Source organism: Medicago truncatula, chromosome 1 (assembly GCF_003473485.1).
Source record: "Medicago truncatula cultivar Jemalong A17 chromosome 1, MtrunA17r5.0-ANR, whole genome shotgun sequence".
Classification (NCBI taxonomy): domain Eukaryota; kingdom Viridiplantae; phylum Streptophyta; class Magnoliopsida; order Fabales; family Fabaceae; genus Medicago; species Medicago truncatula.
The window spans coordinates 16368271-16383772 of record NC_053042.1 but is presented as its reverse complement, the minus strand read 5'-3'; the positions used below and the strand labels follow the sequence as shown (position 1 = coordinate 16383772).

The 15502-nt window shown below is 31.2% G+C and overlaps 1 protein-coding gene across 2 annotated transcripts; it reads right to left on the bottom strand.

Annotated features, from left to right (window-relative positions):
- Positions 1 to 5770: 5770 nt before the first annotated feature.
- LOC25485780 (protein LIGHT-DEPENDENT SHORT HYPOCOTYLS 4) lies at positions 5771 to 8075 on the bottom strand. Of its 2 annotated transcripts, none has more exons than XM_039834550.1 (2): positions 7157 to 8075; positions 5771 to 6015 (listed from the first exon to the last, which is right to left on the bottom strand). In XM_039834550.1, exon 1 carries the CDS (start codon positions 7800 to 7802, stop codon positions 7158 to 7160), a length of 645 nt encoding a protein of 214 aa, XP_039690484.1. In that variant the 5' UTR covers positions 7803 to 8075; the 3' UTR covers positions 5771 to 6015; position 7157. The 2 variants fall into 2 exon arrangements, with proteins under 2 accessions (XP_039690484.1, XP_013467094.1); XM_013611640.3 differs by having other exon boundaries at positions 5771 to 6018; positions 7157 to 8073.
- Between the last annotated feature and the right edge of the window lie 7427 nt (positions 8076 to 15502).

Genomic DNA, 15502 nt, shown 5'->3' with positions numbered 1-15502 from the left:
AGGGCTTTTTCTATTTTTTTGGAGTTATTTAATGAGGCAACAAAAGTTGTTTTCAACCTCCCAACATGTGAGTATGCATACAACCTTTAATCAAGTGTCCTCAATTTATTGTGAGTTGAAGTGTGCCACTAAGAATTTAAACTTAATTTTTGCAACTATGGATGCAAAAATGATGGCTAAGTACAACAAGTATTGGGGAAATTGCTAACATGAACAATCTTTTGTATTTTGGAACTATTTTTTATCTGCGATCCAAGTTGAGGAATATTACGTGGATTTTTAATAATTATATATATGTATGATGATAAATCTGTGTTTGCCAAAGAATTGCTTGGTACTATTAGGGAGAGTATAAAAAAACTTTATTGTTGGTATAGAAAAACCCATGACCAAATTGTCAACTATGGACAACCACTTGCTAGTGGTGGAGAAAATGTTTCCCACGATGAAACCAATGCAGCTTATGTTGCTCGCCCTTCACGTATGGCAAGGGCCAATGATTTTCACCAACATTTATAGTAGCAAAACTCAATTTATTTACATAATGAGCTTGATGGGTATATTAATAGCAATTGTATTACGCGTATTGAAAATTTTGACATTCTTGTGTGAGGGGAAAATAGTTCAAGTCAATACCCCATTTTATCTAAATGGCAAAAGATATTTTGGCCATACCAGTGTCTACTGTTGCTTCAGAAAGTGCTTTCAGCACAAGGGGAGAGTTATAGAAACCTACAAGAGCACAATAAAAGAAGAAATTTTACATGAATTAATCTGTTCGAAAAATTTGTTGAACTTGTCGTTCACTTACTTTAAAAACTTGCAACTTATGGAGGATGCTGAGCTTTTTGAAGACATCATAACATGTGAAATATATATATGTTATTTCTAAACAACAATCATATAATAAATAAAATTTTGTATAATTCAATATTTGTAGAGTTTAAAAGAATATTTGTCGGAGAAGGATATGGAAACACATCTGCTGGTTTCTCATCATCACAACCTCCTGGATATGTTTGAAAAATTTGGATGTAAGTTTACATGTTTTTATGTCCATTTTTCAACGGTTTGAAAGAATTTAATTTATTTTCAATATGGTCTAATAGTAAGTTATTGTTTTTGCAGCTCTTGATTCTTTGACTTGGTATAATAACTTTTTGTGATAGGTATATTGTAAACCTTCTTTTTAATCTAATAATCGTTACTTATGTTGAAAGCCTAACATGGCCTATTTTATTGTGCAATCTTGTTTCCTTATGCATATAATTTAGAGTGGCATATGGATGTAATTTTTGGATGACAACATTTTTATCATAGACTGTTTTGTGACTCTTTGAGCAGAATTAGTAGTGTAATTTCAATGATGATGAGTGGTTTTAGAGGTATGAAATATCATTTTATTGTCTCAGTTGTTACTCCGTTGTGATTGATTTTATTTTTTATAAAATCTTGAATACCTTGTTTCTGATTTGTTATCACAATGACTATTTTGTGGTTTTTTTTACGGTTGTGACTGATTTGGAAAGCACCTTATTGACACTTGAATCATTGGTGCATTTTTATTTTTAAAATACTAATAATTATATATCAAATAGGTTGTTGGCTAAAAACTTTAGAACTGATATCATCTAGTTTTGATTATGCAGAACCATAAGTTTGATTTCAGTGAATTTGAGCAGCTTGTGATTTGCATTTGTTGAAAACACATAGGTATTTTTGCTCAATGTCTTGTGGTTTGAATTTGATTCAATATTTTCACCATTTTCATGTTTGCGGCTTACTTTTTTACATTTGCAACTTTTATTAAGCATATCAAACACTCTCTGTTAATGATGTTAATTTGTAAATTTACTTTGAATCTCAAAGTGTTATGATCCCTTTTACTTTGGATGTTGTAAGCATTTTATCATGTTTATTTTATCTAGTCAGTTTGTAAAATTATAGGTTACCTAATGTCTTGTTTTCCATTGTGCAGATGCTGCTCCGTTGTGAATCAACTATATATTGAACACTGCTTTGTATAATGCATACTACTACAGCTACTACATAATTGCATTAACATGATCTTTCTTTCCCCATCTGGATGATTGTACAAAATTTACCTGTTTACGATGGTCTTGTCTTGGTTATTTATGCATCTTCTATCCTACATTATGTGTACTATGCGGCAATGAAAATTTTAACTTGCTAGTTTTAATCTAGTACAATTTTAAATGTCATTGTTGTGTTTGATGATTTGAAAGTTGGTCAGTAATTGATCTAGTTTTAGTTTAAAACATCTAGTTCAAATTTTGTTTATTGATAACTTCACAAAATAAGTTAAAAATCAAGTTAAACCAAAAGGTTTTCAACATGGTAGATTTTGGCCTCATTTTTATAATAGAAAAAGCACGGAGAAATTTTGAAAGAAAAAAGGAACTAAAAATTTCAATTTGGTTGGCAAAGTCATATTGGGTCAGATATCTTTCAACCTGAATACAACGGTCTCTTGACCTGCATAACCCGCGTACCCGAACCCGCATTAGCTGAACATTAGTTTTAGACATAAATGGAACATAGGTCTGAACCTACGGTTTGGTTTGGGTTGCCACCATGGACTCGAACCCGTCCGATATTCACCCCTAAATTCAAGTTTGCTTATTAAAAATAGAGGGTCATTTTAAGACACTTGTTGAAATTTTATTCTATTTCGAACTTCTTATCAATATTCAAAAAAATTTATTTTATTATGTTATTTTATGATACTACAACATGTCACTAACCATATAAATAACTAACATTTTTAAATGATACTAATAATACACTAAAATATTATTAAAAAATTAGGTAGCATAGATTTTATTCTTTTTACAAAAATAAAATAAACAATATCATTGATAATCAAATTCATATAAGTATTTTGCTGGTAGTTTATTTTTGGTGGCAGGTTCCATTATATCTTTTTTTTTTTTCTTTCAATTATTTATAGTATTTTAAATATATTCAAAAATATAGATATAATCCTCTAAAACTCTTTAAAAAATTTCTTTTAGGATGTGTGTAATATGAACATTTTAAATTAAGCATATCAATGCAATCTATTGACGATGCTAATTTGCAAATTTACTTTGAATTTCAACGTATCATGATTTATTTTACTTTGGTTGATACAAGCATTTTATCATGTTTATTTTATCTAGTCTGTTTGTAAAATTATAGTTTATCTAATGTTTTGTTTTCCATTGTGCAGATGATGCTCCATTGTGAATCAACTCTATATTGAACAATGCTTTGTATAATGCATACTGCTACAACTGCTACATAATTGCATTATAATGACTTTCCTTTCCCCATCTGGATGATTGTATAAAATTTACATGTTTACAATGGTTTGTCCATGGTTATTTATGCATCTTCTATCCTACATCATATGTATTGTGTGGTAATGATAATTTTAACGTGCTCGTTTAAATCTAGTATAAATTTAAATGTCATTGTAATTATGTTTGATGATTTGAAAGTTGGTCAATAATTGGTCTAGTTTTAGTTTTAAACATATAGTTCAAATTTCTCTATTGTTTTTCTATCATAAAAATGAGGCCAAAGTCTACCATGTTAAAACAAAGTCTACCAACCCAATATGATTTCACAAATTTTTAGGTTTTCAACATGGTAGACTTTGGGCTCATTTTTATGATAGAAAAACAACAGAGAAATTTTGGAAAGAAAAAAAAAACTACAAATTTTAACTGGGTTGGCAAAGTCATATTGGGCCAAATATGGTCTAACCCGAATTTAACTTCCTATTGAGCCACATAACCCCAAAACCCGCATTAACCGAATATTAGTTTTTTGCGGAATTGGGCCATAGGCCTTGTAACGCCCCGGATTTTTTATCCAAGACATTACGCCTAATTCATTCTCATTTTTCGAAAATTCTTTAACATAATTTAATAAAAATTCCTAAAATAAATATCCTTTAAAAATTACAATTCCGCCGATTCCGTCAAAATGAGAATGAATTAGGCGTAATGTCTTGGATTAAAAATACGGATCGTTACAGGTCTTGACCTGCAGTTTGGGTTGGGTTGCCACTCTGGACCCAAACTTGCTGATGTTCACCCCTAAATACAAGTTTGCTTATTAAAAAAAAGGATCATTTTCAGACACTTGTTAAAATTTTATTCTAAGTTGAGCTTCTTACCGATTTCCAAAATTCGTTTTTTATTATTTTATTCTATAATACTATAAAACGTCACTAAAAATATAAATAAGTAACATTTTCAGATAATTCTAATAATACACAAAAATAATATTAAAAAATTAGGTAGCATAGATTTTATTCTTTTTGCACAAAAAAAGAAACAATATTATGATAATCAAATTTCACTGGTAGATTATTTTTGGTGGCTGGTTCCATTATATCATTTTTTTCAATTGTTTAAATATTCCTTAAAAAAAAATTATTTTAAATATATTCAAAAATATAGATATAACCCTCTAAAACACTTAAAAAAATTTCTTTTATGATGTGTCTAGTATGAACCTTTTAAAGTTGATCCATTCATTCCCTAAAAAAAATGGTCCAATGGTGGATCTTTATTTGCAGTGCTAAAAAGCCTAGAAATTATAATTTGACTGAAATTTTAAAGCTCAACTTATTTTTTTCATCTCTACATATCCAAACCTTTTTTTTTTGTGTGGTGGCCGGGATTTAAACTCTAAATCTTGTATATATTATACATTATTTTTACCAACTGAGCTAACCTCACGATGACATATCCAAACCAATTGTTACTCTTGTTATAAATCATTTTATATAACTTCAAGCTAGTTCAGTTAAGACCTTTAATCAAGACCTTGAACATATATATAAGATTAAGAAAACCAATGGCAAAGGATAGGATAAATTATCTATCACCAAGTGCAGTTGAGTCTTGACTGATTATAACTCCCGGTGAAGTAGGAGAAGTTATGATCAGAGAGTTGCACAAACTCCAAAGAAATATATTTACCTAATTGTATATATAATGCTACCAATTACATGGCAGTTTCAAGCATTGTCCTTTGCAATTCTCATCCCTATCTATCTACAGTTGATATATTTATGATGAATGAAAATGAATGAATGAAGAGTAACTATATCAGCTACATGAAATCCCTGAACTCAACTTTAGACAGATCAAATAAAGCTACCAGAACGGCCCCCCATGGGATCTGAAAACTCATACACATGAAATGATGATACAGAAAAAAATAGAATATGTATTAAATGTATTATAATGCTAGCTAGCTTGAAACCAGTGGATAATTAAGTGGCATATGTATATATTGTATGGATTTGGCTTGTGTGCAGTGTAATTGGACGCGGTCGGTCATATCTGAATCGTTTTGATAATATCAGACGGTCTAAATTTCAATGTAATATTCTACTTTTTTTTAAAATTTAAAATATTAAACTTGAAATCTAAATTGTTCGATCAGTATCAAACGATTAATATATATTTGACTGCGTGCGTCACGAGATTTGTGATTGCATGCGGTCGGTCATACCTGAATCGTTTGGTTATCAAAGGGTCTAAGTTACAATACAATTTTTTTATATCTAAAATATTAAACTTGAAATCTAAATTGTCCGATCAGTATCAGACGGTTAAGATGTATTTGACTACATGGGTCACGAGATTTGTGATTGCACCCCACCCAACTCAATTCTTACTATTGTATAGTTGCAAAAAGTGAAAAAAAGAAGACAAGAAATTGCAATTTACCGTTTATAAAAAAGACATGAAACATGATCTGCAAATTCATTACTCAGTCATAAATGACTCACCTTCAAGTACACACAAATTTATTACAAATTGGACCGTGAATAATTGGTCACACAAACTCAAACCCTTTAGTTACTGTTGCTACTACTAACAGCTACTTCAAATTATTTGCTCTCTATCACACTGCTGCTATTTCCCACCTTCCACTGCAGTTTCCATTGCACATCTCACACTGCAATAATCCCATGTACTGATCTCAAGACTTCTGCATCATAACAAATTATAAACAAAGTAAAACAATGAATGGCTACACGTACGTATATGTATGCATATATTTTAGGGTATGCAATTATTGTGTGCAATGTTACATGTGCAACAAGCTAATTAATAGAAAAACCTTAATGAATTATATATATACCGAAAATTACACATGAGGGGAAGACCAGTGGTCAACAAGCTACGCCGCTAGTTAAATAATGAACCGGAACTGCGATCTAGACTACATCATCATGGTTTTTTATTTCGCTGCAACCACAAGATGTAGTTGCGACAGGAACTAGCACATGAATTGCATTTGACTACAATGTTTTTCTTAAATGAGCATTTGACTACAATTGATCTCCACAATATTAAAAACCACGACGCAGTTACGGTTGTTAATGTTGTGACTTTTATTTGCACATATTGATATTGCCTACGTTGGGGAAAAGCTCGCAGCCACATAGTTGGCGTGCATATCTGATGTCATTGGATTGACATTGAACGGTTCAAAATTCAAGCCGGATATCTTAGTTTTTAAAACATTCAAATTTTGTATTAAAATTTGGATAATCTAATCTTGATCCAATGAATATGCTAACGGCGTGAATGCAGGTTTTTCCCCAGAGCATGATTTCCTATTTACATACTAGTATTTATGTGCACATTTTTGGATAAAAAAATATGTATATTTAAATATTAAAGCTAACTTTTTTTTTATATGCAAAAGAGTTTATTAAAGGGAGTATACTCTGAAAGCTTTGGCTTGTTCAAAAAAAAAAAATACTTGGAAAACAAATTAAAGCTAACAGCAAGTAATGTCAAACTTTTTTAATAAAAATAAGAAAAATATTAGTTACATTGTCATTACTAAATTATGTTAGTACTAGATATTAAACCCTTAACTTGCTTCTCAAACTCTTTGTCCCTCCCAGCTCAACTTATTTCCTTTTTTTTGCTAGTAATAGCTCAACTTATTTCATTGACCAATCTATTTAACACATCCTACTATAATGCATAGAGATTGTGTTATAAATAAATTACTCAATATTCTTGCACTTGGTTAAAAAAATATTGTTGTCAAAAATCTTGAATATAGATATTTAGTTGATGGATCATGACACTAAGTTATATTGTAAACTTACACTAGTGAAGATCAGTTATAGTTGCATTATTTGATGGTGGTGGTGGTGGCGGCTGAGGCGGACGCTTGCGCTTCTTTTTCTCATAACTAATACCTCTAGCTTTAGCTTGAGAATCCCTAACTTCGCGAAGGTAAAGTCGAACAGCACGGGCACCAAAAGGATTAGCTTCTGGCTTCCCACCATTCTCTTCAAAAGCAGCTCTAAGTCTCCCAATAAGTGCATCAAGACTACCCCACGCTTGGCGAAGAGGACATGGACATGATGCAGGTGGATTTGGATGTCCATAAAAGGGACAAATCAGAGTATGAACCTTAGTTTTTCCAAATTGGTCGAGGTATCGCAAGAATTCAAGGACATGAGCTCCACTACAACGTGAGAGTGAAAGTGGTGGTCTATGGTTTCTTAGGTATTGTCCAAATGTGTTCCAATCTCTTCTCTTTTGATTCTCGTATCTACTTGGTGTCGTTGTTGATGTTGTTGATGGTGGTGATGTTGTTGCTGTTGATGAGGATGATGCTGATGTTGTAGAGGATGATGGTATGGTCATCGTCATCGATGATGATGGGTTTGTTATGTTGATCATAGGGTTTGTGTTCATCATGTCTTTGTTGTTGGTTGATGATTCAAATTCTTGAAGAGAATTCATAGTTACTTGTCTTTTTTTCTTTCTTTTCTGATCTAGCTTGATTGGATCTTTAGTACTATTTGTGAAAATAAAAGATAGGGTTTGGTTTTAGAAGCTTGGTAGGAGTAGAAACAAGAAAAAATTTGGAAGAAAAAGAAGAAAATATTGAACTACTATATGCTTCAAGAGGTTTTGAGAGAGAGGGGATGAAGATTGAAGGAACATGAAGATAATGTTATAGGTGAAAGAGAGATGGGTGAAGAAGATAGGGTAAAAGAACAGTGGAAGACTATAAACTGTTTTCTTAAGAGGTTTCTATGTATTCCTTTGGTTTTTGTTAACTCCTAGGATGAATACTTTGTGTTCCACTTTTTTTAGAACACAAAATTGAATTTTGAAGTGAGGTGAAAAAAAAATTAGTGAGAATAATGGTATTAAGGGAAATACAAAGGATTTACTTGATCCTTCTTTCATAAAAAAGATACTTAATCCTATTACAAAATGTAAAAAATGCATACTTATGATTTTACAAGACAACTAAGACAAAATACTATTCATTTTTTTTTATAAGGCCAAGAGAAAGGGGAGGCATTCGGGAGAGACTGAAGCATCCTAACTAGGTTGGCACCCAACATACACCCCCTTCCTATGCCGCCTTTTCAAAAATACTATTCATTTTAATGTAAATAATTAGTATTAAATAATTAGTATTAAATCCTTCGGCTTACCACCTTCGAATAAAATTTTGTTTCTACTCACTAAAATGCATCAAATTGTGGCAAGTCGGATGATGATACATTTTCTCCTAAGCTTTTGAAGTCGAAAATTGATTTTGACTCAAGAATTAACTTTTTTTAAGGACTCAAGAATTAACTTGATTAGTTAGAATTTCGAGTTTTTATTTTGAAAAATTGATTTTTAGTCTTAAAGAGGTGATTTAAATCCTTTAACTTCTCTATTATTTTGCAAAATATTTTTCACTTCTCTATTATTTTAAAAATAAAAAATATATAATCTTTTTTTCACTTTTAATCACATGAAATGATTATAAAATTAGTATCATCGTTATTAATAAATTTTTCTGTATCAATTTTACTTTTAAAAAAACTTAATATTAACAAAAATTAATTCATTTAAATTTAATTTTGTCACTATAGAATTTCTTTAATGTGCAAAATAAAACATATGTAATATAAGGTGGTTTTTTGCTAACCCTATTGTTTATTTATTTTTAGTGAAAAGATGTTTAGGAATATGGCAGAAATAATTTCCGGAAAAAGGGAAGCAACTGAGTTTGAATGACTTTATCTCAGTGATTGAGCAAATAGAGAAAAGAGAGGGGTGTAATTGTGAAAGGAAAGAAACATTGTTTTGGCCTTTAGGGTTTTTGTGGAAATGAAAATAGGTTGATAGTGACACTGAAAGATGACTGATGCAGACAGTATAAAGCATTTTGGTAAAAATATTATATCAAAGAATAACATGATTTTCCTGCTTCTCTCTTTTCTCTTGATTGACAACACCTTTCTTCAAATTACTTCTTTATCCTTTCTTGTCTGATCTCACCAACTTTACCTTCTTAGAACAAATGACCAATATGGCAATATCATCACACATGCACAGTAATAGTAAGAAGTAGGTCTTTGTTTTGTAAGTAAATCTAACCATTATGGTTACTTTTTTACAACTGGTAATCCCCATAGATATGTTTATAAATCATTTCGTTTCAATCATTGCATAAGCTTATGGTCTCTTCAATCTTATATGTAAAAGAAAATTGAATAAAAAATGTTAAATAATTTTTTTTTCTACCTGCAGTAAGTACGATTGTCAGATCAGGATTAGTCTATTTAGGTCATGCTTTGAGAATGCTCTCAAGGTTGGTATTTATAGTCAATAGGAAGTTGGATAAACCCTCTATTTTAAGCATTTTAGTTATAGGGATAAGAATGATTATCGGAGGACAAGGATGATTATCATGGGTTCTAGCTGATTCTAGAACACGCTGATTGGCAGTGCCTATAAAGGCGTCGCCTTAGCTTGTTTCGGCCCTTGGGGAGGGCGTTTATGTTCATTTGAGCCCTTATGAAGGGTGTGATGTCCTTTATCCTGGTTTTCCCGGTCCACAAGCACGAGTCTTGGGACAAGACGAAGTGTTTTTAGTCTGAATAAGAGATATGTCGTTACGTGTTCTTTTGCTTTGGTTTGTTCTTGTTTATACTGTCTTTTGAAGGGTAATATTGTCCTTTAAAGGGTATTAGAGTTTCGTATCCGGGTTTTCCCGGTCCAATGAATATATCAATTTTTGTTTTAATCCCTCTAAAATATTTCTTTGATTTTTAGTTATTTGAAAAAAATTCATCACTATTTTTTATCCCTAATTTTAAGTGATCACATGTGTAGCCTTTATATTTTGTAAACGAAATTGTACATAGATACGTAGAATATTAAAAGAATCTTCAAAAATATATATTTTTTTTTAATAAAACTTATTTAATTTATGTTTTGTTAAAATATTAAAAAAAAATCTAGAGGCAGCTTCATATGTCATAACAATTTATTTCATGGCAAGTTCAAATTATAGTTGAAAGACAATAGGAGTATTCTGACAAACACTTGTCATGAAATACAAGTAAAAGACAATAGCAGCATTCCAACAAACGTTGATACCATGGAGGTCTTCTCGTGCTTATACAACTCGAGCTAAGGGTGAAAAAACTTCTATGCAAATAATAAAAATATACTCCTTATCTTAAACCTCTTCTCGAAATGATATGGCCAATGATGCCTTTGTTGGCAATCATTGAGTATTCAATTGATGTAATTTTGTCCCTTTCCTAACCAGAAAATTTCATAGATAATTTGAGTTTTTTATTGATAAATCATATAATTCGGCAAACAATGTACTTCAATGAAGTTTTGGAAGACATGAAATGAAGAAGATCAAGGTTCAATTGGGTTTTGTAGACATTACAAGTTGAGAAAATTTTGTCTCAAGTCCCAAGAAAAAGTGTTGAGAAGGAAAATACTCAAACAATGGTAAAAAAAAAAAATGAAAAAAAAAAAATCCACACTTGAGGTCACGTGCCCCAGGCGCATGGGGCAGAGAGCATCTGCTCTTTGACAGCTGCCATGCACCCCGCGCATCGCCTCGTGCGCACCACACGTGCGGTTATGTGAAGAAGAAGAAATGCATGTTGCCTATAAATAGAGCTCCTTCCACACAAATATTCATTCAAAAATTGGTGGTTAAGAGGAAGGCTAGCATCTAGAGCATCAAAGAAGACTCTCACACCTCAACTTTTGGTCTTTAGTGTGTTTTATTTCTTTTTTATTATGTATTTTGTTATCATGGCAAACTAAACACCTTTCGATTAAGGGCTCTAAAATGTACCTCGAATTATTTTTTGGGTTTTATTAAAGAAAAACGTTTATTAAGTTATGATCTTAGTTATTAATGTTTTGTTGCACTTGGGAGTGGGACAATATCTATCCTGAGGATTGAACCTAGATTAGGGTTTAAGATTGGAGTCTTGCCTTAATAAGAATCTTAACATATTATTTTTATTCTATTGCCTTTAATTTATTAGGGATCATTAAGGTATGTGGTTAGATTCTAAGATTTGTGTGCAATGTGGTCCCTCTAGATGACAATTTAGGAATTTCAGCATTTGCTCTATTTTAATTACATGTAAGAGTGCAAGTCCCCACTTTAATAAAAATACAACTGAATACGAAAATCTAGAGAAGTGACGACCCTTTATTGTAGTGCACGTATGACCTTTAGGGTGATGAGGAGCATCATGGCATATGGAGGAATTATGTTCCACAAAGTTAACCACTTTTATATAATGCTTAGTTCATAATTGGTAGACATATTTGAATTAAGTCCAATAGAGAGTAAGAGGGGATTCAAACAATCCTAATCATCGTTAATCATCATAATCAAAACTCATTTTATTTAATCTGCTATAAAAAAAATCAACTTGTCTTGCTGAATCAAATCAAATTTGCAACCTTCCCCAATTTTTTGTTTCTATTAATAATTTTAACAGATTGTCCAATCAAAACAACAATCTCTTTGAAGACGATAACTAACTATTATATTACTTGGATTGATGAAATAAAAAAAAAATAACGGCAAAACAAATGAACATATTAAACCATTGGAAGGAGATAAAAGGGTTAGACTACCTGTAAAATGTTAAATGGGGAAAATACAAAAGATATTCGACGACCCGAACGAAATAAAAATACAATGTAGACCAACCAAAGCATTTATAAAAAATAAAAATAAATAAATAAATAAATAAAAAAGTGTGCCTTTAAGAAAAAACAATGTTAGACCTAACTAAGTATTTCGTACCACACCACTCCCGTAAATTAGCATTTAGAAAAAAGTTAGTTAGGCATACAAAAATAATAAAATTCAACATTTAATTATTTAAAAATACAAATTATTATATTTTTATCTTTTTTAATTTATATGAGTGTGCTTAAATGATTTACTTTTGTGGTTATGACCATAAAAAATTTCCTCAAAATACAAAACGACCATGATACATTGTCAAAAACTGCTCTCGTGAATAGGTTCAATTGAGTCAGAACCTAGCAAAGCAAGGATGATCAAGAGAACACAATAAGATACACTTGTTTGATCACAAATATAAATATGAGTCACTTAGGCACACATACATAAAAATAAAAAGTGAAAGATAAAAGAATTAAAGAATTAAATGATAAATATTTTAATGAATGTGTGTCTAAATGATTTGATTTGGTGTTGTGTCTATATAAATATTTCTTGAACATAGACATGGCAACAAAACCCGCCCCCTTCCAAATCTGGTTGCCCCCGCTTCGAATTTAACGGGGTAAAGCCGATTTAACTGGGTGCGGGTGCGGTATGGGGGAAATTTAAGTTTTTAGTACGGGAGCGGGGCTGGGGGATGCCTATACCCGCCCCGCATCGAACCCGCGTCTGCCTTTTGAATTTTACTTTATTAAATTTTATAATCTTATTTCCATAAGCACCAACATATCTTAATATATTATTGCTCTTTAGGAACACATTTATTATAATTATTTTGCTCTTTTGAAAAAAGTTTATTAGATCTTTAATTATTAATATAATTATTGTTTTATGTTGCTATGAAAAAAATGAAAAAGTATGCATTTTTTAAATATTTTATAAAAAATAGAGTTTTCGCGGATGGGATCGGGGCTGGGAGACTCGTCCCCATTAGAAGCGGGGTTGGATGTTCAATTTTTACCCCCAATATAGTTTGTGGACTGGGGCAGATGCGGGTGCATGGAAACGGGGGCGGGGACGGAAATGCTTAAACCCACCCCATTACCATGCCTAGCCAAACATATGAAAGGGCATTGTTTTCCCACAAATTTCCCAAAATCCCACACTTATTCGTGACCAAGATAAAAGAAGGTAAAAATTTGTCACATAAATTAATGCATGCAAAAGGAACGGATCAAAGCTCTAAAAAAAGGAATGGACCGAAAACATACGGGGCTTCTACGATGCAGTTAGAAAATTATTTTTTTAGAAAAATTATTTTGTTTAGCCAATAGTATAACTGTCGATGTCATGTCAGCTAGTGTCCTACTAATGTACCACTCTAAAACTAAATTTTACCTTATTACAAATCAGTCCTCATATAAAATATTAAGGGGAATTTCAATCTTAGTGCACAAATGTGAATCTATGTTTAATTTTGATTTAATCAGGGACACAATTGATATCAGTAAGTATATAATGACACATCTTATGGACAAATGTGCAATACACTATATAATTTGACGTGACATAGATTAAATACACAAATGCTTAATGATTGGTCACTTAACTGCCAAAAAAGCCATTCTCATAACTTCGTCATAGAATTTTCCAAAACATATACCTCCATCCTACTCGGCCATAGCCAAGTATCAACATATTTTAGATCTAATCTTTCATAATCCAACCCATTCTCTTAATTTATTTCCAGGTCTCTCTATTCTCCATATCAATAACATTTCAATCGTTGACACCCTTTCTTCATTGTTCAAAATTCTCATATTCAAACCGATATTAATCAATCTACCTGCTTCAATCTACATTTCAAGTTAAAGGTTGCTAAAAATATTGAACAACAACAATTACTTAACCAATGAATTTTGACATGTTGGTTTGGAGGCCGTACTGCTAAACTACATATCACAAAACCATTACCATCCATTCCACAATATTTCTTTTGATAGAAATGCATCACACTTGACAGCACTTTCGTGCAAGGTTATAAATAACCTTTAGCATGTACAGCCTCATTAAGCTGGCCAAAGAGAGGCAAGTGCAACCTACCTGTAACTTTTTTTTAACTCGATATCCAACTTAAGGACCGATTAATCGAAAAGATTAATTTCACTATCCACTTGTAGAAGTTTCGTTTAAAGCCAGAGCAAAGTTCATGTGCATGGACTAGCCCACAAAAATTGTCACTGGAAGTATTCAAACTTAAGACCTTAAGAGGAATACAATCTAATGTCTCAAGCCTACACCACCAGGCAGCCATAGCCATGCGTGTTACCAAACTATTAATTAACAACAACACAATTGTGGAAACAAAATGGTATATTTTAATGCTTTATGCAGCATATAATTAAATAGATGCTAAGTTGTCTTGTCTCCATATAAAGCATAAATCCAAGATGAATTAAAAACAAGTTTAAGAAAACTGAATTGAAACCAAATAACCTTCTATTTAGGCATAAATAATACAAAATGAAGAGAACAAATGTTCATTAATCTGTGCTTTTTGAGGAGCTGATCAACGTTGAAGTGTGCTGCAACAACTTTCAACCATGCTGCCACGATCAACTTTGAACTTGAAGCCTACAATCACATGTAATATGAGGATTATGTTATTAAAGATTAGATTCTATAGAAATATCATAATCAATTGTAGAAAATTAGCAAAAAAATAATAATAATCAATATGGATAGATAACCAAACTCTAAATGTGCATACTATCTGCAACAAAATTTTGGAGTAATTGAAATTGGTACAAGATTTTTATTTTCGTTTTCTTGTATATAGATCTATAGTTATAATAAATATGTCCAAGTCTATTAATATGTATCACATGCTGATTAAATAGATCCCTCAAAAAAAAAATGCTGATTAAAAAGTTTTCCCCTTTCACCTTGCATTTCAAATTTAATAATGTATTATGCTCCCATGTTGAGGATTATGTCATGCTTAATTTTTGTTTAAACTGTTGTCAAAGACAAACCCAGCAAAGATTGTTCTAGATATAAGGAATTTCTTTTTGGGAGATTTACTTAAAAAAATACAGCTTCTAACTTATAATAAATAGACTCAGCGGCAAAGCTCGCACAATTTTTACGAGGGGGCCAAATATAAAGAAGAAATAAAATATATTTTAAAAACTAATACATTAAACTTAATCAATAAGTAAAATAAATTTACAATAATTTTTACTTATATTTAATGAAACGACAACGAAGAAAATAAAAGTTAAACCATAGTTATTTATAAATGTTGAGCTTTATGGAGTTGTAAGAACTTAAATGTATCCATAATTGACACTAAACTAAATATATTATGAATATTTGTGCAATATCTTCTCCCTTTAAACCAACAAAATTGATTGGAGTAACCAAATAATATATTAATGAGGTAGCTACATATAAACATATACCAATT